This window comes from Dama dama, chromosome 33 (genome assembly GCF_033118175.1).
Source record: "Dama dama isolate Ldn47 chromosome 33, ASM3311817v1, whole genome shotgun sequence".
In the NCBI taxonomy this organism is placed as follows: Eukaryota; Metazoa; Chordata; class Mammalia; order Artiodactyla; family Cervidae; genus Dama; species Dama dama.
Window position 1 is genome coordinate 4,452,279 of NC_083713.1, and position 27,077 is coordinate 4,479,355.

At 43.4% G+C, this 27,077-nt stretch overlaps 1 protein-coding gene across 1 annotated transcript; it reads left to right on the plus strand.

Annotated features, from left to right (window-relative positions):
- Nucleotides 1-336: 336 nt before the first annotated feature.
- AMER3 (APC membrane recruitment protein 3) lies at nt 337-7,347 on the plus strand. Its single transcript, XM_061135818.1, has 2 exons — nt 337-418; nt 4,900-7,347. Exon 2 carries the CDS (start codon nt 4,918-4,920, stop codon nt 7,345-7,347), a length of 2,430 nt encoding a protein of 809 aa, XP_060991801.1. The 5' UTR covers nt 337-418; nt 4,900-4,917.
- Nucleotides 7,348-27,077: the final 19,730 nt, after the last annotated feature.

Consider the following 27,077-nt stretch of genomic DNA (forward strand, 5'->3'; position numbering starts at 1 on the left):
GAGGCTGGGCCTCAGGGATGCAAAATCACAGCCCTGCGGGGAGGCAGAGAAGCACCGAGGCTGATATCTGAATAAACAGGAACAAAGCGAGACGGAGGCACTGCCAGAACAGCCCCCACTCGGCCCGCGCGCGCGTCACCTCTCCGACTACTGCGTGGCGGCTGACAGGCTCCCGGCCCACCTCTGCCCCGCCCCGGCCTAGTTGCCCTCTCGCGGTTAACCCTTGCGGGCCCGTTTCCTGGAACGGCTGCCCAGCGCCTCCAGCGCGGAAGGAAGGACGCGGGCCCTCCGCCTCCCCCGCGTCCTGAGTGGGCGCCAGGCGTCGGGAACTGACCGTGGTGCTGAGCGCGCAGCTCGGTATCGGGCGCGGCTCCCAGACCTGCCAAGACCGCATACCGCGACACTCCCGGCCTTAGCGGTAAGTCGCCAAAGCCCTGAGGATGTAGGCGTGTGTGGAGTGGGGGAAGGGAGTGATTGGGAAATTTTTGTGCGATTTTCGTGCAATGGGCGGGCTGAGTGGAGGAACCAGTGTCTGCACTCTGTCCACTCCCTGGTGCCCAGCGAAGATGATATGGTGTCCGGGAGCGATGATCTGTCTGAGCTAGGGAAGGGGGAAACCTTCTCGCGGATGGGGTCTTGGGAAAGGACGAGTAAGACTGGAGGCCCATCTTCTCTCCACTGGGCAGGCCAGGAATATCCAGACACTCCCTTATAAAAAGTGGACCAGGACCTTCGGTCTCCAAAGGTCCCTTTGTCTCCCCAACATGAGGGTTGAATGAATTGGTAATGTTCAAAAACAGTGCAGATTCTGTTTCTGCTTTATCCCCAATCTCACACCCACCCCAGAACAGAGACTGTCCCTCCCCACAATGGCCTTCATTCCATCCATATGGAAGGTTTTGGCTTCGACAAGGTAGCCTATTACAGAGATAAACTACTGCTCCATACCTACCTTCTCCACCCCAGTGTCCAAGATGTACCTGGGTGGGGCTCCTCTCAGAAGCCCCTACTCTTATCACCACTCACCCCTTTGTGTTTCATGTTTGTCATTTCCTGGATATTGGGGGGTGGGGCAGGGGAAATCAGCGTAAATACCAAAACTATTAGCAAAATTTTTTGTATTTCCAAACTATTTCTGTTGCATACATGTAACTCCAATGTTTTTATTTTGCTTCATGAAATACCCAATCATTTTCATGTTCAAAAATGAAAGAAAAGTATAGAATTACCTTACCAAAAAGAAAGGAAAATTCCAGGCAGTTGAGCTAGTTAGTCATAATATAGAAAAGCAGCAAATGAAATTGCTTCATTTTCTCAATTTGCAACAAGTTCACATGCATGTGCATGCTCTGTGTAAGATGCTTCAAGGGGAAGCTTTCACATATGGGAAGTCTCTGCCACCACTTTCTTTCCACTGGACCCTCCTCTGGCTCCTAACTGACCTCTCTGCCCTTTTGCCTCTACTTTACATTCTTATTCACAACTAGACTGATCTGTTAAAACTAAAAATTGGTCTTATTGGCTGGGAAATAATGGGAGAGTATCTATCAGGTTCTCCCCTAAGAGGGTGTTTAGCCACAGGACAACAAAGCAGAATGTGCATTTTTAAAACTGAGAACCTGGACAGATATGGCCTCTGCCCTCAGGAAATGAGAGTGCCAGCACCTGGGTGTCTAGATAAATCCTACTGTGCCCCTGAGAATTATCAAGAAAGACGACTGCTCAGCCTGACTCCAGTTGGGTGGTGGATCCTCTGACCACTTAGGGAGCTCCCACCCATGTCACATATGGACCGCAGATTTCCAAACAGTCAGGATCTGGTAAAGTATCTTAACATGGAAACTGAATGGATTGAACACACTGAATTTCAGTGAAATAATCTTTATCATGCCTGGTTGAAGTTATTTTCCAGAGTACAGTAAGAAAAAGATTTTTCTAAAACATAAGAAAGGTAACTGCATAATCATAATATTGCCAAAATTTCTTGCCATAGAAATTATACTACCTTCAGTTACAATTTTTCTAAGTTTGCGTGAGCTATACTTTTGCTTTTAGTTTTCATTTTCATTTTACTTTTCAAATTCATTACAAAACATATTTATTATTCAATTTTTAGATTTCCCATGAAGGGGAAATCGAGCTGTTGGTTCAAAGAATTTCTGTCACAGTTAAGAACACAGGTTTAGTATCAGACAGTCTTGGGTTCAAATCCTAGCTCTGTTGCCACCTGTGTGAGGGCCAATCCATTGACTTTTCTGGATGTTAAATTCTCCTTTGTTAAATGGGGTTACAGCAGTATGTCCCTTATAAGCTTATGGGCTAAGCAGTCTTCCTGGTTACCACTATGCTGTGTGCCCCAAAACCCATCAGGGCTGGGCTACAAAGGATTGGGAGAAGTAAGAATGGGGTCTGCAGGTACAGGTTGGGAAAGGCTTGGGCACATGCTACGTGCTACCCAATAGGAGGCAGAAAGGCAGCTGACCCACTGTCCAGGGTGCTGCCACCAAGAACTGGGCTATAACCAGAGCCAAGCCTGGGTTCTGCAACTTTCCCTTGCATGGTGCCTGCTCCTTCTGCTCTCTGGTCAAAGCCGCAGGTGTTCCTCTACTGGGGAGGAAGCATTGCTAAGGGGTGGGAATGGGATGGAGGTAGTGACATTTGCCCCTGTGAGCCTCTGCAGTGCCATGTTTGCCACCTTTTCTCATCCTCTTTGGTTTTAATGTTGCCAGTTGGGCTGGGAGGCAGCCCTCCACCCACCTCCCAGACCTCATGTCAAAGCATTTCTGAGACTCTCCGGAGGGGGCTGGTAAGCCTCCTTGGCAGTGGGTGTGAAAGGCATACATACTGACAGTCACTTGCTTGCACACCTGCTCTAGTCCTTCCTCACAGATTGTGGACTAAGGGAGAGTGAATCTAGGTGTTCCCTATGGAGAACCAAAGAAACCAACCCAAACTCTATAATCTCTCCCTGGTCAAACTGCCAGAAGACCAGCTGGCAGTCCCTCACTGCCAAGGACATGTGGAGACAGTGAGACAGATGGAGCCTGAGAGCTGGATACCTGTGAGGTCCAGCAAGCCAGGATGGAGGGACTGGCTCTAAGGGAGTGCTCTTAAACCCTGCTTTATTTTAGTGTTTTTTTTTTTTAAGAGTTACATTTTATTCAGTGGGCATTTTTAGGACTTCAAGCCCAGGAGGCAGCATCTCAAGTAACTATTAGAGAGCTGCTCCAAGGAATTGAGAGTGGGAACCAGGTTATATAGAGGATTTGCAACAAGGGGCAGGTGGTATTAATGTCAAATGATTTTGTTAATTAAAGAAAACCAGATATCCCAAGTTAAGGAGTTTAGTGCTTTTCTATATATGGGAAGATGCAAGAGTCTGGGCTCAATGAAATCATTCCTTTGATATGCACCTCAGCTATCTGGGGTCTGTATCCTGTGTTTTCACATCCTGACTGATGACTGTGACATCCTTTGATTACTGACACAGCACTGCCTTCTTTTCATGTGTTCTCATGTGTTTCCAAACTCACACAAAGGTAATACATTTAAGCTAGACCACTGCTTCTCACCCCCAAACCAGCTCTTGGCACAGGTCACTTCCTTCCCTTCATTCACCTCTCATCCTCTTCACTTCAGCTTTCCCTCTTATATGATCCCCCTAATGGCATGTATCCAGTCCTCAGGCTTCTAGACTGTCTTTCTTTATTCAGTTGCTGAATCCTGGTGTTTCTTCCTTTGAAAAATCTTATGGCTTTACTCTCTTTATCATGCTCATAGCTGCAGCCTCCATCTAGACCTTATCTCCTTATACCCGGCCCATTTTAGCTGCCTCTTGTGAGTCCCCTCTGTTCAGAGCCTCTCTCATGGTTTAGTCCATCCTCCACTCAGACATCAGAAAAATGGTCTCAGATCACCAGATTCATTATGCCATTGCTCCCTCAGAAGACTTCTATAGCTCTTCATTGACTCAGGGTAAGGCCAGACTCCCCAGCTGTGCCAACAATGATCAACTTCTTAACACTCTTACCACCTTCCCACTCTCAATTCCGGGAAGACATCAATAAGCAATTCCAGCATTCTTTCCCACTGAGCTCAGACTGGGCATCAGAAACTTTCTCTGGGTGGCACTCCAGGTCAGTCAGTTAGGATACACACAGAAGACAACACCTGCCTGCTGCCCCAGCTCATGAGGTGCTTTGATGGCCTGCCTGTCCATTCCTGGTCTCATGCTTGTCTCCTCTCTTTCGCGTTCTGCCACATTGCTGTCTCTCTTCTTCTGCCCAAGCTCTGTGTGCATCATGGAATGCTTGGTTGTGCCTTGCCTGCCTGCTGGGTACATCAGTCCTGAAGGGCACACATGTGTCTTCCCCTTCCACTGATGACCTACGGCACCCAGCCCTGGAAGCAGATTTCCTTTCAGCTTTGTTGCTTATATGAAGGAAGCAACTTACTTATTGACTTCTCTGCTTCATCCACTCAGAAGGGCCATAATACTCCCCCTAAGGATATGGTGCTATTGGTAGAGTGTAGGGCCTGGATATGAGAGGCTAACTTGCCCAGACAAGCTTTGAAAGGATTCTTGAGTGAGTCACAAGATCACAGTTACAGGAACACCAGACCCTGTCTGCTCTCATTTTGGCTCCAACTCTGTGCCTTTAAGCATGCGACTTAACTTCTCTGAATATCAGTTGTCTACAAAGGCTGGAGCAGTAAGTGTGGGGGTGGGACAGTTCCTATCTCCCCCTTCTCTTGCCTCCACAGAGGATCCAAGCTCAGATGTCAGAGCTCGGCTCCCATGCCTGTGTGAGTGGGGCAGGGAGTGGGGTATGGGGACAGGTTTTCTAGAATCACAAGCCTCCATCCTAGATATTGAGTGTCTCCTGCTTTCCCCCATAGCAGCAGGGACACTGCAGCATGGAGCTGAAGAGAGGAAAGACCTTCATCAAATCTAGCCTGCAGATTGACCATGAGAAACCTCCAGACCCAGCAGCGACTGCCCTGACCACAGAGGATGCAATCTCACTGGGAGGGCAGCAGCTACCCCACAGTGAGAGGGGCCCCCAGGTCAGTCCCAGCAGCCAAGGATACAACAGATGCTCTGATCGGGAAGCCCAGCCAGACACCAGTGGAGGGCCTGCAGCTCTCTGTGGGGCCACCTTCAAACTGGCTCGGAAGAGCAAGAATCACAACATTGTGCCCAGGGCTGACAGGGCAGCCACGGCTACAGGGCAGTTGGTGGGCAGCGCAAGTTTCCCAGGGCCCCCCAGCAGCCAGCGCATGATTGACTACCGCCACTTTGTGCCCCAGATGCCCTTCGTACCAGCTGTGGCCAAGAGCATGCCAAGGAAGAGGATTTCCCTGAAACGACCCAAGAAGTGCTTTCGTAACCTATTCCACATCCGCAGAAACAAGACTGAGAATTTGCCCTCACGGGCAACTGAGGGGCAGGGCTTGTCTTCTCCCAAGGGCCCATCAGAGACTGGAGGGCATCGAGGCATAGCCTTCCTCCCCTTGGGCGAGGAACTGGGACTGGATGGCCAGTGCCAGGACCTGTCTGACAGTGAGTTCCTGCCCGACTCTTCCTTTGACCTCTGCAGGGCCCTGTGTGAGGACGTGGCCTCACTGAAGAGCTTTGACTCACTCACAGGCTGTGGGGAGATCTTTGCAGATGAGAGCTCAGTGCCATCCCTGGAGCTGAACGAGGGCCTGGCAAGCCCTGCCCAGAGATCACAGACCTCTGACAGCAAGACTCCCAGGGGCCCCTTCCAAGGCAGCATAGAGCAGCTGGCATCGCCAGCTCAGAATGAGATGTCTGACTTTGCCAAGTTCTGGGACCATGTGAATCACTCGGTGAGGCAGCAGCAGCACGCCCTGCTAGGCCCGAGGCTGGGAGGCCCCCAGGCGTCAGACACAGCTCAGCCCAGGCCAGATGCAGCTGGGCTGGCTGAGCTCCCCCTGTGCCCATGCAGGGATCCCCACAGCAGCTCCAAAGCCAGCTCTGTGGACACAGGAACCCCAAAGAGTGAGCGGCCGGAGTCTGTGTCTACGAGCGACGAGGGCTACTATGACTCCTTCTCACCAGGCCTCGAGGAGGATAAGAAGGAGGCCCCAAGCCCAGGCACACCCACAGCCACCTTCCCCCGGGACAGCTACAGTGGAGACGCCCTCTATGAGCTCTTCTATGACCCCGCTGAGGGCCCTGGGAGTCCGAGCCTGGATGATGACTTGTGCGTGTCTGAGAGTCTATCAGGGCCTGCAGTGGGAGCCCCCTTGTCCATGTGCAGCTTCCGTGTTGGGGCAGAGGAGAACCTGGCTCCCGTTCCAGGCCCAGACCTGCTCAACCAGGGCTTCTTGCAGAGCTCTTGGAGGGGCAGAGAGTGCCTGCTGAAGCTCTGTGACACCGAACTGGCCATCACCATGGGCATCATCAACTGGCTCCGCCGGGGCCCGGAGCTCCGCGCCGCGCCTGCCTCAGCTCTCAGAGAGCCGACAGCTCCCTCGGGAGGACTGGTGGAGAAACCAGGAGCTGGCTCTGAGAAGATGGGCCTAGGTCCAGTGAAACTGGATGGCAGGGGAACCCAGGCTTTAGATGCAGGTAGGATCTCTACGAGCTCTGCACCCAACAGGAAGGAGCTGTGGGCATGTTCAAGTCCCAAGGGCCTGCTTGCTGGAGTGAGCAAGGTCCTAGCCGGGGCCACACAGGAGACCAGGTCTTCATCCTGTGATCCCTCTCTGGAGTGTGTGCAGGTCTCTGGGGAACAAGGAACACCAGGCCACCCTGAAGGCTCTTTCTCCTCTGTAGGGTCTGAAGCCACCATGGCAACCAACACATCCAGGAAAAACAAGGTCCCAAACCCATCTGTCTGGCCTGGCTCCCAGGAGCCCAGGCTGCCTAGGAACCGCGGGTGTTTCCAAGGTCCCTGGAGGCCAGGTCCTGGGGGAAGCACCATGGATTCAAAACTTACCCTGACAGACTGTGTGGCCCAGGTGGAAGCCCTACAGATCAACCCAGACTGCCAGTCCCCTGCTGCTCAGCCCCCAAGACAAAACACAGGTAGTGGGCTCTGCGGGAACCCTCAGGCTGGGGGCCCTGACGTTCTGCAACAGAAACAGCCTAATGGCTTCCCTAACCTGGCTGCCATCTGTAGCCTGCCCTCCCTGGCCAACCCACTCCACATCCCACAGGACCAGAGATGCCCAGGCAGCATTCTGGACCTGAGTCAGCTCAGGGAGGAGCCTGCCACGCTGAATGTCCAGGCCCATGTCTCTATGGAGGGCCGGCCCCTGCAGTTCAACTCAAGGGCTATGGAGCAGGCTGCACAGAGGGGCCAGCTGGACTTGTAGCGTGCCTCTGCCTGGGATCACTTGCCAGGAATCTGGCCCTCACTTCCAACAGCTAGTGAGAGGGGGCCCCCCTCTGCAAGTGCCCAGAAACCCACTGCAGCTTTTTGGATCACAAGGGATCCTCTGCAACCAGCAGGCAGTAGGGGCTACCAGGACAGCACGACTGAGCCCCAGCTTTGGAACAGTTTTGCATCCTTGGGATCACATTCAGGAGAGTCTAAGACCTAAATCTCCATCCTTTGTTCCTGATGTGAGGACTGGAGGACCGTACTGGGGGGAAGGGACTGTCAGTATTCAGTCAGGCAGAGTGGGGCATTTTATCATGGAGACATCCGTGCCTAAACTCAACAGCTCTGCCAGAAGCGGTCCTGGGAAGCCCAAGGCCAAGGCCAACTGCAAAGCTGCCAGTGCTCGCAAGATGTTCCTCACTGATTTCCTCATACACACACACAAATGAACCGTCTAAACCCAGGTGTCTAAACATACCTTTGGCCACTTACCATACAGTATGTTGGAGAGAGGAACTCGGGCTTGAAACTTTCGGGGATGGAAACAGTACATATTGTAAAGGGCGCATATTGTGCAGATAAGTCTGAAAAAGAATTGAGAGTAATAAATGTGAGTGAGGAATCTGAGACGTGGGTAGAAGCTTGAGACTGGGGGTTAGCTCAGTAGTGTCTATTTACCCCACCTCCAGAATGAGCAGCTATAACCTGTGGCTGAAGGGCTGAAGGGCCCTGAAAGGCTGCTCTAAGGGAATCAGAAGCGGGACCAGCCATCTTAGCAAGAGCCTTGAACCAGCAGATGCCATGCATTCCTGTGCAACCTTGCCAGGGCCGGCCAGACCCAGGGGACCCTGAACAACGGGTGTTCCCTGTCACAGAACATCCCATACAAACAATGCTTTCACTCAATTTGCACTCTCTAACTGATCTGTGGTGGCAAGATGCTTTTGGAGAAGAAGCTGTCTGATTCTCCACACTGCCATTTTCACACTCCATGCTGCCAGCATCCTAGCCTCCTCTTACAGGAAGGCTCAATTTTGAATGAAGCTGTATCCTCCAACCCCTAAAAAAAAAAAAAAAAAAAAAAAAATCACAACATTTGCATAGCACCAAACATTCAGAATCACATAAGGAAAGGTGGCTTGTATATCAGGAAGGGCAGGTGTCGGTCTGGCCAGCCTCAGGGCAGCAGACCAACAGCAAGCTCCTTGACAGGGTCCTCTATGACTAGATCCTGCCTCAGGTGCCCTGTTTTGTTGAGGTGCCAGGCCGGGAGAGGGGGCAGTATGCTACAGGCAGCTATGAAACTGTTTCTTGAAGAGATGCCAGGGATCCAGTGATGAGGGAGGAATTCCAGACAGAGGGACGCAGTCTAACCACAGGCTGGGGCCAGTCCCGATTGTCCGAGGCTTTGTTTTCAGGCTGGAATAGGCTCCACAGCTCTCATTAACTGTTACCTGTGGCCTGCTATGTGAGGATGAGGACAGCAAATGGGAGGCTCAAAGGGGCATGACAAGGCTCCTGACCAGGCCCATTGAGACAGGACACATGGAAGGCTAGGGCCGGCCTTCCTGGGAAGCCACACTTGACCCTTCCTCCTAGGATGGTCACGGTGACAGTTCTGGGGCCTTGACATGAGCAGCTGATGCATGTCAGCTGCTTTCCTGGCTTCTGACATGGAAACCAAGGCCATGGTGTGGATGTACCTTGCCCACATCATACTCAGCCAGCATGTGGGGCCTAACTCTTGGCCGGCCCCGCTGTGAACACCCCCTCAAGGCCCCCGCTCCTTCCTTCTTTTGGGACAAGGCGTCTGGGACCTCTGGGTGCCAGGAGTGCACCTCCCTGTTACCTCATACTGCGCCTGAGCAGAGCGATCACCCAGTGAACAGTGTTGTAAGAATGAAATATCAAAAAGTTGTGCATGGTTTTCTGATTTCTTGCTGCCTGTGGGCCTGGGGTCTAGAGAGCAACAGAGTTGGGTTTAACTTGGTTGAACTTCTGACAAAGACTTCCTTGATATGACACAGTGACTCATGGAAATGTGGAAGAACCAGCCCAGCCCAGAAGTCCTGGGAAGGGTATGAACCAAGGTGGTCCCAGGACTCAGAGGCCATGGCAAAGAGGTTGTACAGTGACCCAACAACAAGGAAGCAGATATAAAGACCTGGGCCATGTCTACCTGCCCAGTGGCTCTCAATCTGTGGAGGATCTTAAGCAATGCTGGCACCGCAGAGATTATCATTCAGCAATCTGAGTAGCAGACCCAGCAGTGATCTGCGAGACATCTTGCTGGGAGAGTGAAGGAGGCCATGCGATCTTTTTGTGTTCTGTGAGTCAAGGTTCCCTCAGCCCATCTCTCTGTCTGTAACCCACTCTTCAGGCTGCTCTTCCCAGCAAGAGGAATCCAGGCAATGCCAGCCTGATTGGGCTCCGCAGGCCTCAGGGGTGTCCTTGAGGCCTCAAGTGTGTCCTTGAGGTGACCCATTGCTAGGAAGAGAGGAACTTTGGGAGTCAGCTCCTGGGACAGGTGTCTAACCCAGGGATGAGTGTGGAAGAGCTCTGCACAGAGCATTTTCAGAACTCTGGTCAATTTCCAGTCCTTCTGTTCACACATGGCTGTAGAAGTTATAGAAAGTTTTTCCCATGTAAAGTCAAGTCCTGAGGAGAAAGTCCAGCTGTCCCCAGCTCTCAGCTGTCCCAGGGTCACATGGTGGTGGGGGCGCTGGGCTTCACCCTGGTGCCTGTGCACTGTGGTTCTGCCCTTCCAACCTGCTGAGGTTGAGTTCAGAAATGGGAGGTGCTGGAAGGGGTCCAGGCAGCCTTGCAGCTGAGCCTGACAGTAGGGTGGCTGGGTGGACCATGAGAGTGGGGAAGTGAGCAGAAGGTGCTGGAAAGGAAAGGGAAGTGAAGTCCAAACACAGGTTGGGGAAGACCCTGCAAACTACATTGGGGGTAATTCTTACGTTTCCTGGCTCTTCATTTTATTTATTTCTTTACTTGCTTATTTATTTTTATGACATGAGGACTAATACACTGAATACAGAACAATGAAAACTAAGTTTCCTCTAATTCCTCTCTTACCCCTGTTGTTTTGATTCAAGATCAATTTCTATTCACAACAAGCAATCCAAACAATGCCAAGTGCAGAGCCTCAGCTTACCTGTCCTTCTTGAAATTGCATGTGTCCTCAGACCCTTTCTGTGCCCATGACATAAATACACATGATTTGCATCATTTTTTTTTTTTTTTTTTTTACTGCACACTGTATCATAGACATCTTCCTTGGGCTTAGCAAGCATCAGCAGATGCAGGTTCTCCACCCTCTTGAACAGCTTGCACAGCAGTCTCCTGTAGGTGGCAAGTAATTTAGACACTCTGCTGTTGATGGATATTCAAGTTAATTTCCCATTTTAGCTGTTACAAACAATACTGCACTTCTTTTTTGCCTAAATGTTCTCTTTGAAAGTCCTCTTCAATACTATGAAAGTGCAACTTAACAAGGAAAAGATGCATTTTTAAAAATGACCAGTGAATCCTGCTTCCATATCCCCACCCCAGTGCCGAAGTATCTTAAGGTCCTGGTGTGTTAATGGCCTGAGCTTCATGCTTATACAAACACATTACATGCTTTCATCTTTGGAAGCGGAGAGGTTGGTTCTTTTGTTATTTTGTGTAAGGCCTTGGAATTTGTCATTCTCCTCCTTACAAGAAAAAGGTGGACAAACTGAAAATCCATGATTTTCTTGACCTGTCAGAGAATGAGTCACAGAGCAAATAATTTCTCTGAAGCCTGGAGACATAGGTGCATCCAGAGAATGAGGCAACTGAGACTTCAGTTGAAGCTTCAAGATTATGAAGAACTGGTAGGAGCATTTAGGGAGAAATTTTGACAAATTGCTATGACTGAGTAGGAGGGTATAAGGGGCTTGGCAGTAAATGGGGTGCCCATACATTCATGGCTTTCTTCCAGAAACCATTCTATATTTTCAGGGTGAGGACAAACATCCCCTCATGGGCCTGGCAAAGAGAGAATAGCCTTTGTGAAACCCTCCATATCCTTCTCCCTAATAGGCCTATGTAAAGGGGAGAGACTTCCTAGGGGGGATATTTTGAAGCCTTTTCCAAGCTGAAAGAAGGGAATTCTACCCAATCCCAGATGTTTCCAGCCTTTCTGTCTCACTTAAGAAAAGCATAGACAGATAAAAAGACAGAAAGAAAAGGATAGTTAACCGGAAGAGGATTCCAAAATAAAAACTGGAAATGGTGAGCCAGAAGGAACTAGGGTTTCATAAGGCTATACCCCACCCCGGCATCACAGGTCTACAAAAGATTGAGACTGATTACAGGCTTAGAAGATAAGGGCACATTCTCCTGCTTCCAGCTAAACCTATCTCCACACTAAAAAGCCTTCAGTAATAAGAACTGTGGATTAAAACTAAAAGAACTATAAAACAAAGACTCTCACTAAAGATCAGAGCAAAGGGAAGCCACAGAGAAATGAAGGGAAGGAAAAATGAGCCCATTACAGTAATACAAAGCCTCTGGTGCTTATATAAGAAATAAGGAAATAGTCTACCTCTTAGCCAGATTAACATAAACCCTCACACCAAAAACCTGTTTACTTCAGTACCTGTTACCCTATACAATCTCTGACTTTCAGCAGAAAACTATTTGCTAAAGGCAAAAGGAAAGAAAGTCTGAGGAACAAAGATATTGCCAGAACTAGTCACAGGTGTTGGAATTACCACGTTAAAGATTATAAAATGAGTGATTAATATGCTAAGAGTTGTTGAAAAAAGTAGACAAAATGCAAGAACAGGTGGTAATACAGCTGACAGGAAAAATTCCAAGAAAGAAATCAAAAGAAAATTTTAGACATCAAAAACATTGTACATTAAGTGAAAAATCCCATAAATGAGCTCATCAGTAGACTCGCCATAGGTTAGTAAAGAATCTGAGTTTCTGATCTTCCCTGGGGGTCCAGCAGTTAAGAATCCACCTGCTGATGCAGGGGACATGGGTTCACTCCCTGGTCCAGGAAGATTCCACATGCCATGGAGCAAGGAAGCACATGCGTCACAACTGTTGAGCCCACGCGCTGCTAAAACTACTGAAGCCCATGTGCCCACAGTCCGTACACCACAAGAGAAGCCCACGCATCACAAGGAAGAGTATCCCCCACCTCACCGCAACTAGAGGAAGCCTGAACACAGCAATGAAGAGGCGGTGCAGCCAAAAATACATCAAAATGATCACATTTTAAAATTTAAAAACAACAATAAGAAGAAGAATCTGTGAGTTTTAATAGAAAATACCTGAGACAAACAAAAATGAGACACAGTAAACCAAAACTTAAGGGATACAGAGAAAGCAGTGCTAAGAAGAAAATTTATTGCTGCAATGCATATGCTAATAAAGAAGAAAGATCTCAATTAATAACCTAACTTTATATTCATAATTTAAGACTAGAAAAAGAAGAAAAAACTAACCCAGACCCAGCAGAAAGAAAGAAATAATAAGCCTTAGAATGGAGATAAATACAATACAGAAGAGAAAAAAACAGGAAAAACGTCATCAAAATCAAAGTTGGTTCTTTGAAAAGATCAACTAAATAAACAAACCTTTAGTTTAGACTGAGACCAAATGAGAGAGAAGACTTAAAAGTATTAAAATCAGAAATACATAAGTGGAGATATTACCAATTTTATAAAAATAAAAAAGATAATAAGAATGCTATGAACATTTGTATCAACAAATTACATAATCTAGATGAAATGGACAAATTGCTAGAAATATATATCTATCAGAAATGAACCATGACAAAATTAAAAATCTGAGTAGAATAGATCTATAACTAGCAAAGAGACTGAGTCAGTAATTTTTTAAAAACCTCTCAATAACAAAAGGCTCAGGACAAGATGACTTAACTGGTGAATTCCATCAAATGTTCAAGGAAGATTTAACATCAATCACTCTGAAACTCTTCCAAACCTTTGAAGAGATGAGAACAGTTTGTAACTCATTCCATGAGGCCAACACTGCCCTGATACCAAAGCCAGACAAAGACACTACAAGAAAACTACATATCAACATTTCTTATGAATATATGATACAAAAATTCTCAGATTAGTGGCAAACCGAATTCAACAACACAGTAAAAGGATTAAAAACACCAAGACCAAGTGAGTTTTGTTCCTGAAGTGCAAGGATGGTTCAATATATGATAAACAAAATATGTAATCAGTCAGTCAGTCAGTTCAGTCACTCAGTCATGTCCGACTCTTTGTGACCCCATGAATCACAGAACGCCAGGCCTCCCTATCCATCACCAAATCCCGGAGTTTACTCAAACTCATGTCCATCTAGTCGGTGATGCCATCCTGCCATCTCATCCTCTGTCGTCTCCTTCTCCTCCTGCCCCCAGTCCCTCCCAGCATCAGGGTCTTTTTCAATGAGTCAACTCTTCACATAAGGTGGCCAAAGTATTGGAGTTTCAGCTTCAACATCAGTCCTTCCAATGAACACCCGGGACTGATCTCCTTCAGGATGGACTGGTTGGATCTCCTTGCAGTCCAAGGGACTCTCAAGATTCTTCTCCAACACCACAGTTCAAAAGCATCAATTCTTTGGCGCTCAGCTTTCTTTAGAGTCCAACTCTCACATCCGTACGTGACCACTGGAAAAACCATATCCTTGACTAGATGGACCTTTGTTGGCAAGGTAATGTCTCTGCTTTTTAATATGCTATATAGGTTGGTCCTAACTTTGCTTCCAAGGAGTTAGCGTCTTTTACTTTCATAGCTGAAATCACCATCTGCAGTGATTTTGGAGCCCCCCCCCCCCCCCCCCCCCCGCCGCCCAAATAAAGTCTGACACTGTTTCCACTGTTTCCCCATCAATTTCCCATGAAGTGTTGGGGCCAGATGCCATGATTTTAGTTTTCTGAATGTTGAGCTTTAAGCCAACTTTTTCATTCTCCTCTTTCACTTTCATCAAGAGGCTTTTTAGTTCCTCTTCACTTTCTGCCATAAATTAGCAAAGTTGAAGGATAAAAAGTCAACAAATATCAGTTGAAATTTTGAAAATACACTAAAAATGAACAATCTAAAAAGGAAATCAATAAAATAATTTTTAGCATAAAAGTAAAATACTTAGGAATAAATATAACCAAGGAGGCAAGACAATCATACATTGAAAATTATAAAATATTGCTTAAAAAATTTTAAGACACAAGTAGAAAGATAACTTATGTTCAGGGACTGGAAGATTTATTAGTTTATTTATAGGAATTGAATTGAATCTGTCTTTATTATGAAAAGTATTGCTATTTGAACAATATAAAGCATTCAAATATTTAAACACAGGCTGTTTTCCACTTATTTAGGTTCTCTTTAATTTATGTTTTACAGTTTTCATAGGAGAAGCCTTTCACTTTCTTGATTAATTCTGAAATATTTTATGTGATTTAAAATTTTTTATTGGAGTATAGTTGATGTACAATGCTATGTTAGTTTCAGGCATAGAGCAAAGTGAATAAATTATAAATATGCCTAAATTCACCTTGTTTTAGATTCTTTCCCCATATAGGTTAATATGGAATAGAGAGTAGAGTTCCCTGTGCTGGGCTGCCTGTGTTATATAGTAGATTCCCACGAGTTATTTATTTTACACATGGTAGTATATATATGTCAATGCTACTTTTTGCATTCATTACACTCTCTCTTGCTCCTGCTGTGTCCACAAATTCCTTCTCTACATCTCTGTCTCCATTTATTCCCTATAAATAGGTTCATCAGTACCATTTTTCTAGATTTCATATATATGCATTAATATCTGATATTTGTTTTTCTAACTTACTTCACTCTGTATAACAGACTCAAATTTGTTCATTTTATGGCTTGAGTAATATTCCATTTGGGGCTTCCTTGGTGGTTCAGTTTTCCATTGCTGTGCTGGGAGAAATATCAATAACCTCAGATTTGCTGATGACACCACCCTTATGGCAGAAAGTGAAGAAGAACTAAAGAGCCTCTTGATGAAAGTGAAAGAGGAGAGTGAAAAAGTTGGCTTAAAGCTCAACATTCAGAAAACTAAAATCATGGTATCCGGTCCCATCACTTCATGGGAAATAGATGGGGAAACAGTGGAAACAGTGACAGACTTTATTTTGGGAGGCTCCAAAATCACAGCAGATGGTGATTGCAGCCATGAAATTAAAAGACGGTTACTCCTTGGAAGGAAAGTTATGACCAACCTAGACAGCACATTAAAAAGAAGAGACATTACTTTGTCAACAAAGGTCCATCTAGTCAAAGCTATGGTTTTTCCAGTGGTCGTGTATGGATGTGAGAGTTGGACTATAAAGAAAGCTGAGCACTGAAAAATTGATGCTTTAGAACTGTGGTGTTTGAGAAGACTCTTGAGAGCCCCTTAGACTGCATAGAGATCCAACCAGTCCATCCTGAAGGAGATCAGTCCTGGGTGTTCATTGGAAGGACTGATGTTGAAGCTGAAACTCCAATACTTTGGCCACCTTATGTGAAGAGTTGACTCATTGGAAAAGACCCTTATTCTGGGAAAAATTGGGGGCAGGAGGAGAAGGGGACGACAGAGGATGAGATGGCTGGATGGCATCACTGACTCCATGGACATGAGTTTGAGTAAACTCCGGGATTTGGTGATGGATAGGGAGGGCTGGCGTGCTGCGATTCATGGGGTCGCAGAGTTGGACATGACTGAGCGACTGAACTGAACTGAACTGAACTGAACTGGTGGTTCACTGGTAAAGAATCCGACTGCCAATGAAGGAGATGCAGGTTCAATCCCTGGGTCAAGAAGATCCCCTGGAGAAACAGACGGCAACCCACTCTTGCATTTTTGCCTGGGAAATCCAACGGACAGAGGAGCCTGGTAGGCTACAGGCCATGGGGCTGCAGAAGAATCAGATGCTGCTTTGCAACCAAACAACAAAAACAATATTCCATTATATATATGTACCACAACTTCTTTATCCATTCATTTGTCAGTGGACATCTAGGTTGCTTCCATGACCTGGCTAATGGAAACAGTGCCACCATGAACATTGGGGCCATGTGTCTTTTTGAATTGTGGTTTTCTCAGGGTATATGCCCAGAAGTGGGATTGCTGGGTCATATGATAGATTTATTCCTAGTTTTCTAAAGAATCTCCATACTATTCTCCATAGTGGCTATATCAATTTACATTCCCACCAACCAAAAGGAACCAAAGAGGGTTCCTTTTCCTTCACGTCTTCTCCAGCATTTATTATTTGTAGGTTTTTTTGATGATGGCCACTCTGATTGGTATGAGGTGAAACCTCATTGTAGTTTTGATTTGCATTTCTCTAATAATGAGCAATGTTGAACATCTTCTCATGAGTTTGTTAGCCATCTGTATGTCTTCTTTGGAGTAATGTCTGTTTAGGTCTTTTTCCTACTTTTTGATTGGGTTGTTCATTTATTTGATTTAGGCTACATGAGCTACTTATATATTTTGGAGATTAATCCTTTGTCAGTTGCTTCATTTGCAATTATTTTCTCCCATTCTGAGGGCTGTTGCTTTATCTTGGTTATAGTTTCATTTGCTGTGCAAAATCATTTGAGTTTAATTAGGTCCCATTTGGTTGTTTTGTTTTTATTTCCGTTACTCTAGGAGGTGGGTTCAAAGAGGTTCTTGCTATATATCTTCTAAAGCATTCTGCCCATACTTTTCTCTAAGGGTTTTATAGTTTCTGGCCCTACATTTAAGTCTTTAATCCATTTTGAGTTTGCTTTTGTGTATGGTGTTAGGAAGTGTTCTAATTTCATTTTTTTACATGTAGCTGTCCAGTTTTCTGGGCACTAATTATTGAAGAGGCTGTCTTTTTTCCTCTGTATATTCTTGCCTCTTATGTCAGGGGTAAGATCCCCATAGGTGAAAAAGCTTATCTCTCGACTTTTTATCTTATTCCATTAGTTTATATTTCTTTTTTTTTTTAATTATTTTTTTTATTAAAGATAATTGCTTTACAGAATTTTGCTGTTTTCTGTCAAATCTCAACATGAATCAGCCATAGGTATACATATATCCCCTCACTTCTGAACCTCCCTCCCGTCTCCCTCCCATCCCACCCCTCTAGGTTGATACAGAGCCCTGTGTGAGTTTCCTGAGCCACACAGCAAATTCCCGTTGGCTAACTATTTTACGTATGGTAATGTAAGTTTCCATGTTTCTCTTTTCATATATCTCACCCTCTCCCCATGTCCATACGTCTATTCCCTATGTCTGTTTTTTCATTTTTTCCCTGTAAATAAAATCTCCAGTACCATTTTTCTAGATTCCGTATATATGCATTAGAATACAATGTTTATCTTTCTGACTTACTTCACTCTGCATAATAGGCTCTAGGTTCATCCACCTCATCAAAACTGACTCAAATGCATTCCTTTTTATGACTAATATTACATTGTGTATACGTACCACACTTCTTTATCCATTCATCTGTCAGTGGACATCTAGTTTGCTTCCATGTTCTAGCTATTATAAATAATGCTGCAATGAACAATGGGATACATGTGTCTTTTTCAATTTTGGTTTCCTCAGGGTATATGCCTAGGAGTGGGAGTGCTAGGTCATATGGTTGTTTTATTCCTAGTTTTTCAAGGAATCTCCATACCATCTTCCATAGTGGCTGTATCAATTTACATTCCCACCAACAGTGCAAGAGTGTTTCCTTTTCTCCACACCCTTTCCAGCTCTTACTGTTTGTAGACTTTTTGATGATGGCCATTCTGACCAGTGTGAACATTATAATTTTGATTTTCATTTCTCTAATAATGAGTGATGTTGAGCATCTTTTCATGTGTTTGTTATCCATCTGTATGTCTTCTTTGGAGAAATGTCTTTTTAGGTCTTTTCCCCACTTTTTGATTGGGTTGTTTGTTTTTCTGGTATTGAGTTGTATGAGCTGCTATATATTTTGAAAATTAATCCTTTGTCAGTTGTTTCATTTGCTTTTATTTTCTCCCATTCTGAGTGTTGTCTTTTCACCTTGCTTTTACTTTCCTTTGCTGTGCAAAAGCTTTTAAGTTTAATCAGGTCCCACTTGTTTACTTTTGCTTTAATTTCCATTACTCTAGGAGGTGGGTCATAGAGCATCTTGCTTGATTTATGTCACCAAGTGTTCTGCCTATTGGTCTATATTTCTGTTGTTGTACCGCTACCATATTGTTTTGATGACTGTAGCTTGTAGTATAGTCTGAAGTCAGGTAGGTTAATTCCTCCAGGTCCATTTTTATTTCTCAAGATTGCTTTGGCTACTCAGGGTCTTCTGTTTTTCCATAGAAATTGTAAAATTTTTTGTTCCAGTTTTATGAAAAATGCTGTTGATTTAAAGATATTGCATTGAATCTAAGGACTGCATTGGGTACTATTATTTTTCACAATATTGATTGTTTCAATCCAAGAACATCGTGTATGCCTCCATCTGTTTGTGTTGTCTTTGATTTCTTCACCAATATTTTATAGTTTTTGGCATACAGGTCTTTTGTCTCTTTAGGTAGATTTATTCCTAGGTATTTTATTCTTTTTGTTGAAATGGTGAATGGGAATATTTCCTTAATTTCCTTTTCTGAGTTTTCATTGTTAGTGTATAGGAATGCAAGTGATTTCTGTGTATTAATTTTGTATCCCGTGACTTTACTAAATTCATTGATTAGCTCTAGTGATTTTCTCATGGCATCTTTAGGGTTTTCTATGTATAGTATCATGTCATCTGCAAACAGAGTTTTAATTCTTCTATTACAATCTGTGTTCCTTTTATTTCTCTTTCTTCACTGATTGCTATGGTTATGAATTCCAAAACTATACTGAATAACAGTGGTGAGAATGAGCATCCTTATCTTGTTCCTGATTTAAGAGGAAATACTTTCAGTTTTTCACCATTGAGAATAATGTTTGCTGTGGGTTTTCCATATGTGGCCTATATTATGTTGAGGTAGTTTCCTTCTATGCCCATTTTCTGGAGTGTTTTATCATAAAACGGTGTTGAATTTTGTCAAAAGGTTTCTCTGAATTTATTGAGATGGTCATATGGTTTTTAAGATTCAATTTGTTAATATGGGTCATCACATTGATTGATTTGTGTATATTGAAGAATCCTTGTATTCCTAGGATGAACCTTACTTGATCATATTATACGTATTCTGCTTGCTAGAATTTTGTTGAGCATTTTTGCATCTATGTTCTTCAGTGATGTTGGCCTGTAATTTTCTTTGTGTATGTGTGTGTGTGTGTGTGTGTGTGTGTGATATCTTTGTCTGGTTTTGTTATCAGGGTGATGTTGGCCTCATAATATGAGTTTGAGAGTTTTCCTCCCTCTAAAATTTTTGGTAGAGTTTCAGCAGTGTAGATGTTAGCTCTTCTATAAAAATATGATAGAAATTACCCATGAAGCCATCTGGACCTAGGCTTTTGGAAGACTTTTGATCACAGTTTTTATTTCAGTGCTTGTGACTGATTGGTTCATTTTTTCTATTTCTCTCTTGTTCAGTCTTGGAAGTTAATACTTTTATAAAAATTTGTCCATTGCTTCAGTGTTGTCCATTTTATTGGCATTTAGTTGCACATAATACTCATGATCCTTTGTATTTCTGCATTGTCTACTATAACTTCTCATTTTTCATTTATAATTTTAATGATTTGAGTTTTATCCTTTTTTTCTTGATGAGTCTGGTTAATAGCTTCTCAAATTTGTTTATCTTCTCAAAGAATCAGTTTTTGGTTTTATTAATCTTTCCTATTCTTTTTTATTTACTTCTGCTTTGATATTTATATTTCCTTCTACTACCTTTGGGAATTTTGTTCTTCTTTTTCTAGTTGCTTTAGGTGTGAGGTTAGATTGTTTATTTGATATTTTTCTCATTTCTTAAAGTAGATTTCTATTGCTATGAACTTCCCTATAACACTGCTTTTACTGTGTCCCATAGGTTTTGGGTATTTGTGTTTTCATTGTAATTTGTTTCAAGATATTTTTAATTTCCTCTTTAATTTCTTCAGTGACCTCTTGGTATTTTAGAAGTGTCTTGTTTAGCCTCCATTTGTTTGTGTTTTTAACAAATTTTCTCCTAGAATTCTTATACAATCACATAGCATTTGTGGTACAAAAAACTGCCTGATACCATTTCAATTTTCTTAAATTTATCAAGGCTTGATTTGTGACCCCAAATGTGATCTATCTTAGAGAATGTTCCATGTGCACTTGAGATAAAGTGCATTCTACTTCTTTTGGGTGGAATACCTTGTAGATACTATTAGGTTCATCTGGTCCAATGTGTCATTTAAGGCTTGAATTTTCTTATTTTCTCTCTGAATGATCTGTCCTTTGGTATGAGTGAGGTATTAAAGTTCCCACTATTATTATGTTACTGTCAATTTCCCCATTTATAGTTGTTAGTATTTGCCTTATATTTTGATGTACTCTTTTGGTGGGTGCATATATATTTATAATTGTTATATCTACATCTTGGATTGGTCTTTGATCATTACGTAGTATCCTTCCTTGTGTTTCTCAATGGTCTTTATTGTAAAGTCTATTTTATCTGATATGAGTATTGCTACTCACGTTTTCTTTGGATTTCCATTTGCATGGAGTATCTTCTTTCCAGTCACTCATTTACAGTCTGTATGTGTCCCTAGGTCTGAAGTGGGTCTCTTGTAAACAGCACGTATATGGGTCTAATTGTTGTATCCATTCAGCCAGTCTGTGTCTTTTGGTTGGAACATTTTATCCATTTACATTTAAAGTAATTATTGGTATGTATGATGCTTTTAGTTGTTCAGTCATGTATGATCATATTAACATTTACTTTATTGTTTTTTTTTTTTTAACTCTTTACTTTATCTTGTGTTTCTGCTGTGTTTCCTGTCTAGAAAAGTTCCTTTAGCCTTTGTTGTAAACCTTGTTTTGTGGCATTGAATTATCTTAACTTTTGCTTGCATGTAAGGGTTTGATTGCTTTTTCCAATCTGAATGAGAGCCTTGTTGGGTAAACTCCAGGAGCTGGTGATGGAAAAGGAGGCCTGGCGTGCTGCGATTCATGGGGTTGCAAAGAGTTGGACACAACGGAACGACTGAACTGAACTGAATCTTGGGTGTAGTTTTTTTCCCCTTTCATCACTTTCAGTATATCCTATCACTTTTTTCTGGCCTGCAGAATTTCTGCTGAAAGCTCAGCTGTCAACCTTATGAGGATTCCCTTTTATGTTATTTGTTACCTTTTCCCTGATACCTTTAATATTTTTCTTTGTGTTTAATTTTTGTTAGTTTGCTTAATATGTGTCTTCATGTGTGTCTCTTTGAGTTTATCCTGTATGAGACTCTCTGGGCTTCCTCAGCTCTAGTGACTTTACCATGTTATGGAAGTTTTTCACTAAAATCTCAAGTATTTTCTCATATTTTTTCTTTTTCTCTTCTTCTGGGACCCTTATGATTTGAATATTGGTGCACTTAATGTTGTCCCGTGTATCTCTGAGACTCATTACTTTTCTTTTTTTCCCCTTTATTCTGCTCTGCTTCTGTTATTTCCACTATTTTATCTTCCAACTGACTTACCTATTCATCTGCCTTGTTACTCTGCTATTGGTTCCCTGTAGAATATTTTTAATTTCAGTCATTGTGTAGTTTATTGCTGATTGTATATTCTTTGCTTCTTCTTTGTCCTTGTTAAATATCCTCTCAATTCATGCCTTCATTCTATTTCTCTGTGCCTCCATTTCATTTCCGAGATTTTACATCATATTTACTATCATTACTCTGAATTCTTTTTCAGGTATACTGCCTCTGTCCTCTTCATTTGTTTGGTTTTGTGGGTTTTTGCCATTTTCCTTCATCTGCTGCATGTTTCTCTTTTTCATTTTGTTTAATTTACTGTGTTTGTGGTCTCTTTTCTGCAGGCTGCAAGGTCACAGTTCCCTTTACTTGTGGAGTCTACCCTAAGTGTGTGGGGTTGGCCTCGTGCCTTGGGAAGGCTTCCTGCTGAGGAGGGACTGGTGTCTGTGTTCTGGTGGGTAGAGCTGGATCTTGTCTCTTTTAGGGCAGTGCTATGTGCAGTGGCGCGTTTTGGGGTGTTTGTGAGTTTAGTATTGCTTTGGAAACCTTGTCTAATGGGTGAGTTTGTGTTCCTGTTCTGCTAGTTGTTTGGTGTGAGGCATCTAGCCCTGTAGCTTGCTGGACTTTGAGTGAAGCCAGGTCTTGGTGTTGAGATGAAGAGCTCTGAGAGAGCTCTTGCCAATGAATATTCCATGAAGTTGGGAGTCATCTAATGATGAACATCCTGGACTCAGGTCTCCCACCTCAGAGGTTCAGGTACGACACCTGGCTGGAGCACGAAAACTCCACAAGCCACACAGTATAGAAGAGAAAGAGCAAGAAAGAAGAAGAAAAAAATTGAACAAACACACAAACCAAAAAGGACAGATAAACACCCAAGACAAATGGTAAAAGCAGAGCTTAAAAAACAAAAACACAGAAAGAAACCCACAAACTTACACTCACAAAAAGAAAAGAGAAAAAAGAAAGAATAAAAAGAAGAACCAAAGAAGAGGAGAGCAACCAAACCAAAGAACAAACCCATAAATGAAAACAAACACTAGAAAGTGGAATAGCAAAAATACAAAATCTAAAACATGTGGAAAATGCAATGTAATGAAAAAGCACTTTATAAATAGGAAAAAATAAGTATATTTACTTAGAATTATAAGCATAAAAAAGAAAAAAGTAAGCAAAATAATAAATATTAAAGGAAGAATTATAAAAGAGAAACAATGAAGCAAAAAAGAAAAAAGAAAAATATACATAGAAAGAGTGATAGTAAGAGTATTTTCCTCAGCTGTCAGTGCCCTCACCCACTGTGAGCACCAGCCAATCTACCTACTCAGGAAGTCCTTTAATATTTCTATTAATAGGGAGGTCTCTGGACCTACCGTGGGCACTATGGGTTCAGCTCAGACTAATTCAGGTTTTGCCTTATTCCAACTTACCAATCTAATCATATGGATCACAGACTTGTCTAACTCAATGAAACTATGAGCCATGACCTGTTGGACCACCCAAGATGGATGGGTCATGGTGGAGAGTTCTGACAAAATGTGGTCCACTGGAAAAGGGAATGGCAAACCACTTCAGTATTCTTGCATTGAGAACCCCATGAACAGTATGAAAAGGCAAAAATATAAGACACTGAAAGATGAACTCCCCAGGTTGGTAGGTGCCCAATATGCTACTGGGGATCAGTGGAGAAATAACTCCAGAAAGAATGAAGAGATGGAGCCAAAGCAAAAACAACACCCAGTTTTGGATGTGACTGGTGATGGAAGAAAGGTCCGATGCTGTAAAGAGCAATATTGCATAGGAACCTGGAATGTTAGGTCCATGAATCAAGCCAAATTGGAAGTGGTCAAACAGAAGATGGCAAGAGTGAACGTCGACATTTTAGGAATCAGCGAACTAAAATTGACTGGAATGGGTGAATTTAAATCAGATGACCATATGCTTATTATTGTGGGCAAGACTCCCTTAGAAGAAATGGAGTAGCCATCATAGTCAAAAAAGAGTCCGAAATGCAGCCCTTGGATGCAATCTCAAAAATGACGGAATGATCTCTGTTCATTTCAAACGCAAACCATTCAATATCATGGTAATCCAAGTCTATGCTCCAATAGTAATGCTGAAGAAGCTGAAGTTTAAAGGCTCCTTGAAGACCTACAAGACCTCTTAGAACTAACACACAAAAAAGATGTCCTTTTCATTATAGGTGACTGGAGTGCAAAAGTAAGAAGTCAAGAAACACCTGGAGTAACAGGCAAATTTGGTCTTGGACTACAGAATGAAGCAGGACAAAGGCTAATAGAGTTGCCAAGAGAATGCACTGGTCATAGCAAACACCCTCTTCCAACAACACAAGAGAGGACTCTACACATGGACATCACCAGATGGTCAACACCAAAATCAGATTGATTATATTATTTGCAGACAAAGATGGAGAAGCTCTATATGGTCAGCAAAAATAAGACCGGGAGCTGACTGTGGCTCAGATCATAAACTCCTTATTGTCAAATTCAGATTTAAAAAGAAGAAAGTAGGGAAAATCACTAGACCATTCAGATATGAGCTAAATCAAATCCCTAACGATTATACAGTGGAAGTGAGAAATAGATTTAAGGGGCTAGATATGATAGACAGAGTACCTGATGAACTATGGATGAAGGTTTGTGACACTGTACAGGAGACAGGGATCAAGACCATCCCCATGGAAAAGAAATGCAAGAAAGCAAAATGACTGTCTGAGGAGGCCTTACAAATAGCTGTGAAAAGAAGAGAAGCAAAATGCAAAGGAGAAAAGGAAAGATATACCCATTTGAATGCAGAGTTCCAAAGAATAGCAAGTAGAGACAAGAAAGCCTTCCTCAGTGATCAGTGCAAAGAAAAAGAGGAAAACAATAGAATGGGAAAGACTAGAGATCTCTTCAAGAAAATTAGAGATACCAAGGGAACATTTCATGCAAAGATGGATTTGATAAAGGACAGAAATGGTATGGACCTAACAGAAGCAGAAGATATTAACAAGAGGTGGCAAGAATACACAGAAGAACTGTACAAAAAAGATCTTCACAACCCAGATAATCACGATAGTGTGATCACTCACCTAGAGCCCGACATCCTGGAATGTGAAGTCAAGTGGGCCTTAGGAAGTATCACTATGAACAAAGCTAGTGGAGGTGATGGAATTCCAGTTGAGCTATTTCAAATCCTAAAAGATGATGCTGTGAAAGTGTTGCATTCAATATACCAGCAATTTTGGGAAGCTCAGCAGTGGCCACAGGCCTGGAAAAGGTCAGTTTTCATTCCAACCCCTAAGAAAGGTCATTGCAAAGAATGTTCAAACTACCGCACAACTCTTTGCAACCCTATGGACCATGGCCTGTCAGGCTCCTCTGTCCTTGGGATTTTCTGGGTAAGAATCCTGGAGTGGATTGCCATGTCCTCTCCAGGGGATCTTCCTGACCCAGGGATTGAATCCATGTCTCCAACAATTGCACTCATCTCACATGCTAGCAAAGTAATGCTCAAAATTCTCCAAGCCAGGCTTCAATAGTATGTGAACCGTGAACTTCCAGATGTTCAAGCTGGTTTTAGAAAAGGCAGAGGAACCAGAGATCAAATTACCAACATCTGCTGGATCATCAAAAAAGCAAGAGAGTTCCAGAAAAACATCTATTTCTGCTTTATTGACTATGCCAAAGCCTTTGACTGTGTGAACCACAACAAACTGTGGAAAGTTCTGAAAGAGATGGGAATAGCAGACCGACCACCTGACCTGCCTCTTGAGAACCCTGTATGCAGGTCAGGAAGCAACAATTAGAACTGGACGTGGAACAACAGACTGTTTCCAAATAGGTAAGGAGACCGTCAAGGCTGTATATTGTCACCCTGCTTGTTTAACTTATATGCAGAGTACATCATGAGAAATGATGTGCTGGATGAAGCCCAAGCTGGAATTAAGATTTCTGGGAGAAATATCAATAACCTCAGATATGCAGATGACACCACCCTTATGGCAGAAAGTTCCTCACTTCTTCTTCAGAACTAAAGAGCCTCTTGATGAAAGTGAAAGAGGAGAGTGAAAAAGTTGGCTTAAAGCTCAACATTCAGAAAACAAAGATCATGGCATCCGGTCCCATCTCTTCATGGCAAATAGACAGGGAAATATTGGAAACAGTGGCAAGCTATTTCTTTGGGGTCCAAAATCCCTGCAGATCGTGATTGCAGCCATGAAATTAAAAGATGCTTGCTCCTTGGAAGAAAAGATATGACCAACCTAGACAGCACATTAAAAAGAAGAGACATTACTTTGCCAATAAAGGTCCATCTAGTCAAGGCTATGGTTTTTATAGTAGTCATGTATGGATGTGAGAGTTGGACCATAAAGAAAGCTGAATGCAGAAGAATTGATGCTTTTGAACTGTGGTGTTGGAGAAGATTCTTAAGAATCGCTTGGACTGCAAGGAGATCTAACCAGTTCATTCTAAGGAAATCAGTCCTGAATAGTCATTGGAAGGACTGATGTTGCAGCTGAAACTCCAATACTTTGGCCACCTGATGTGAAGATCTGACTCATTTGAAAAGACCCTGATTCTGGGAAAGATTGAAGGCAGGAGGAGAAGGGGACAACATAGGATGAGATGGTTGGATGGCATCACCCACTCAATAGACATGAATTTGAGTAAACTCCGGGAGTTGGTGGTAGGCAGGGAGGCCTGCCGTGCTGCAGTCCATGGGGTCTCAAAGAGTCGGACACGACTGAGCGACTGAACTGAACTGAGCTTATGTTTGCATGCTCAGTCATTTCAGTTATGTCCAACTCTTTGCAACCCTATGGACCATGGCCTGTCAGGCTCCTCTGTCCTTGGGATTTTCTGGGTAAGAATCCTGGAGTGGATTGCCATGTCCTCTCCAGGGGATCTTCCTGACCCAGGGATTGAATCCATGTCTCCAACGGCTCCTGCACTGCAGGAGGATTCTTTACTGCTGAGCTACCAGAGAAGCCCCATTCCAGCTTATACGTGCTTTTAGAGTCCACAGCTGCTCTCAAAGCCCACAACCTCAAAAGTGGGAACACTCATTTTTTATTCCAATATTCTACAGATGCAGGGTTTACCAAGACAA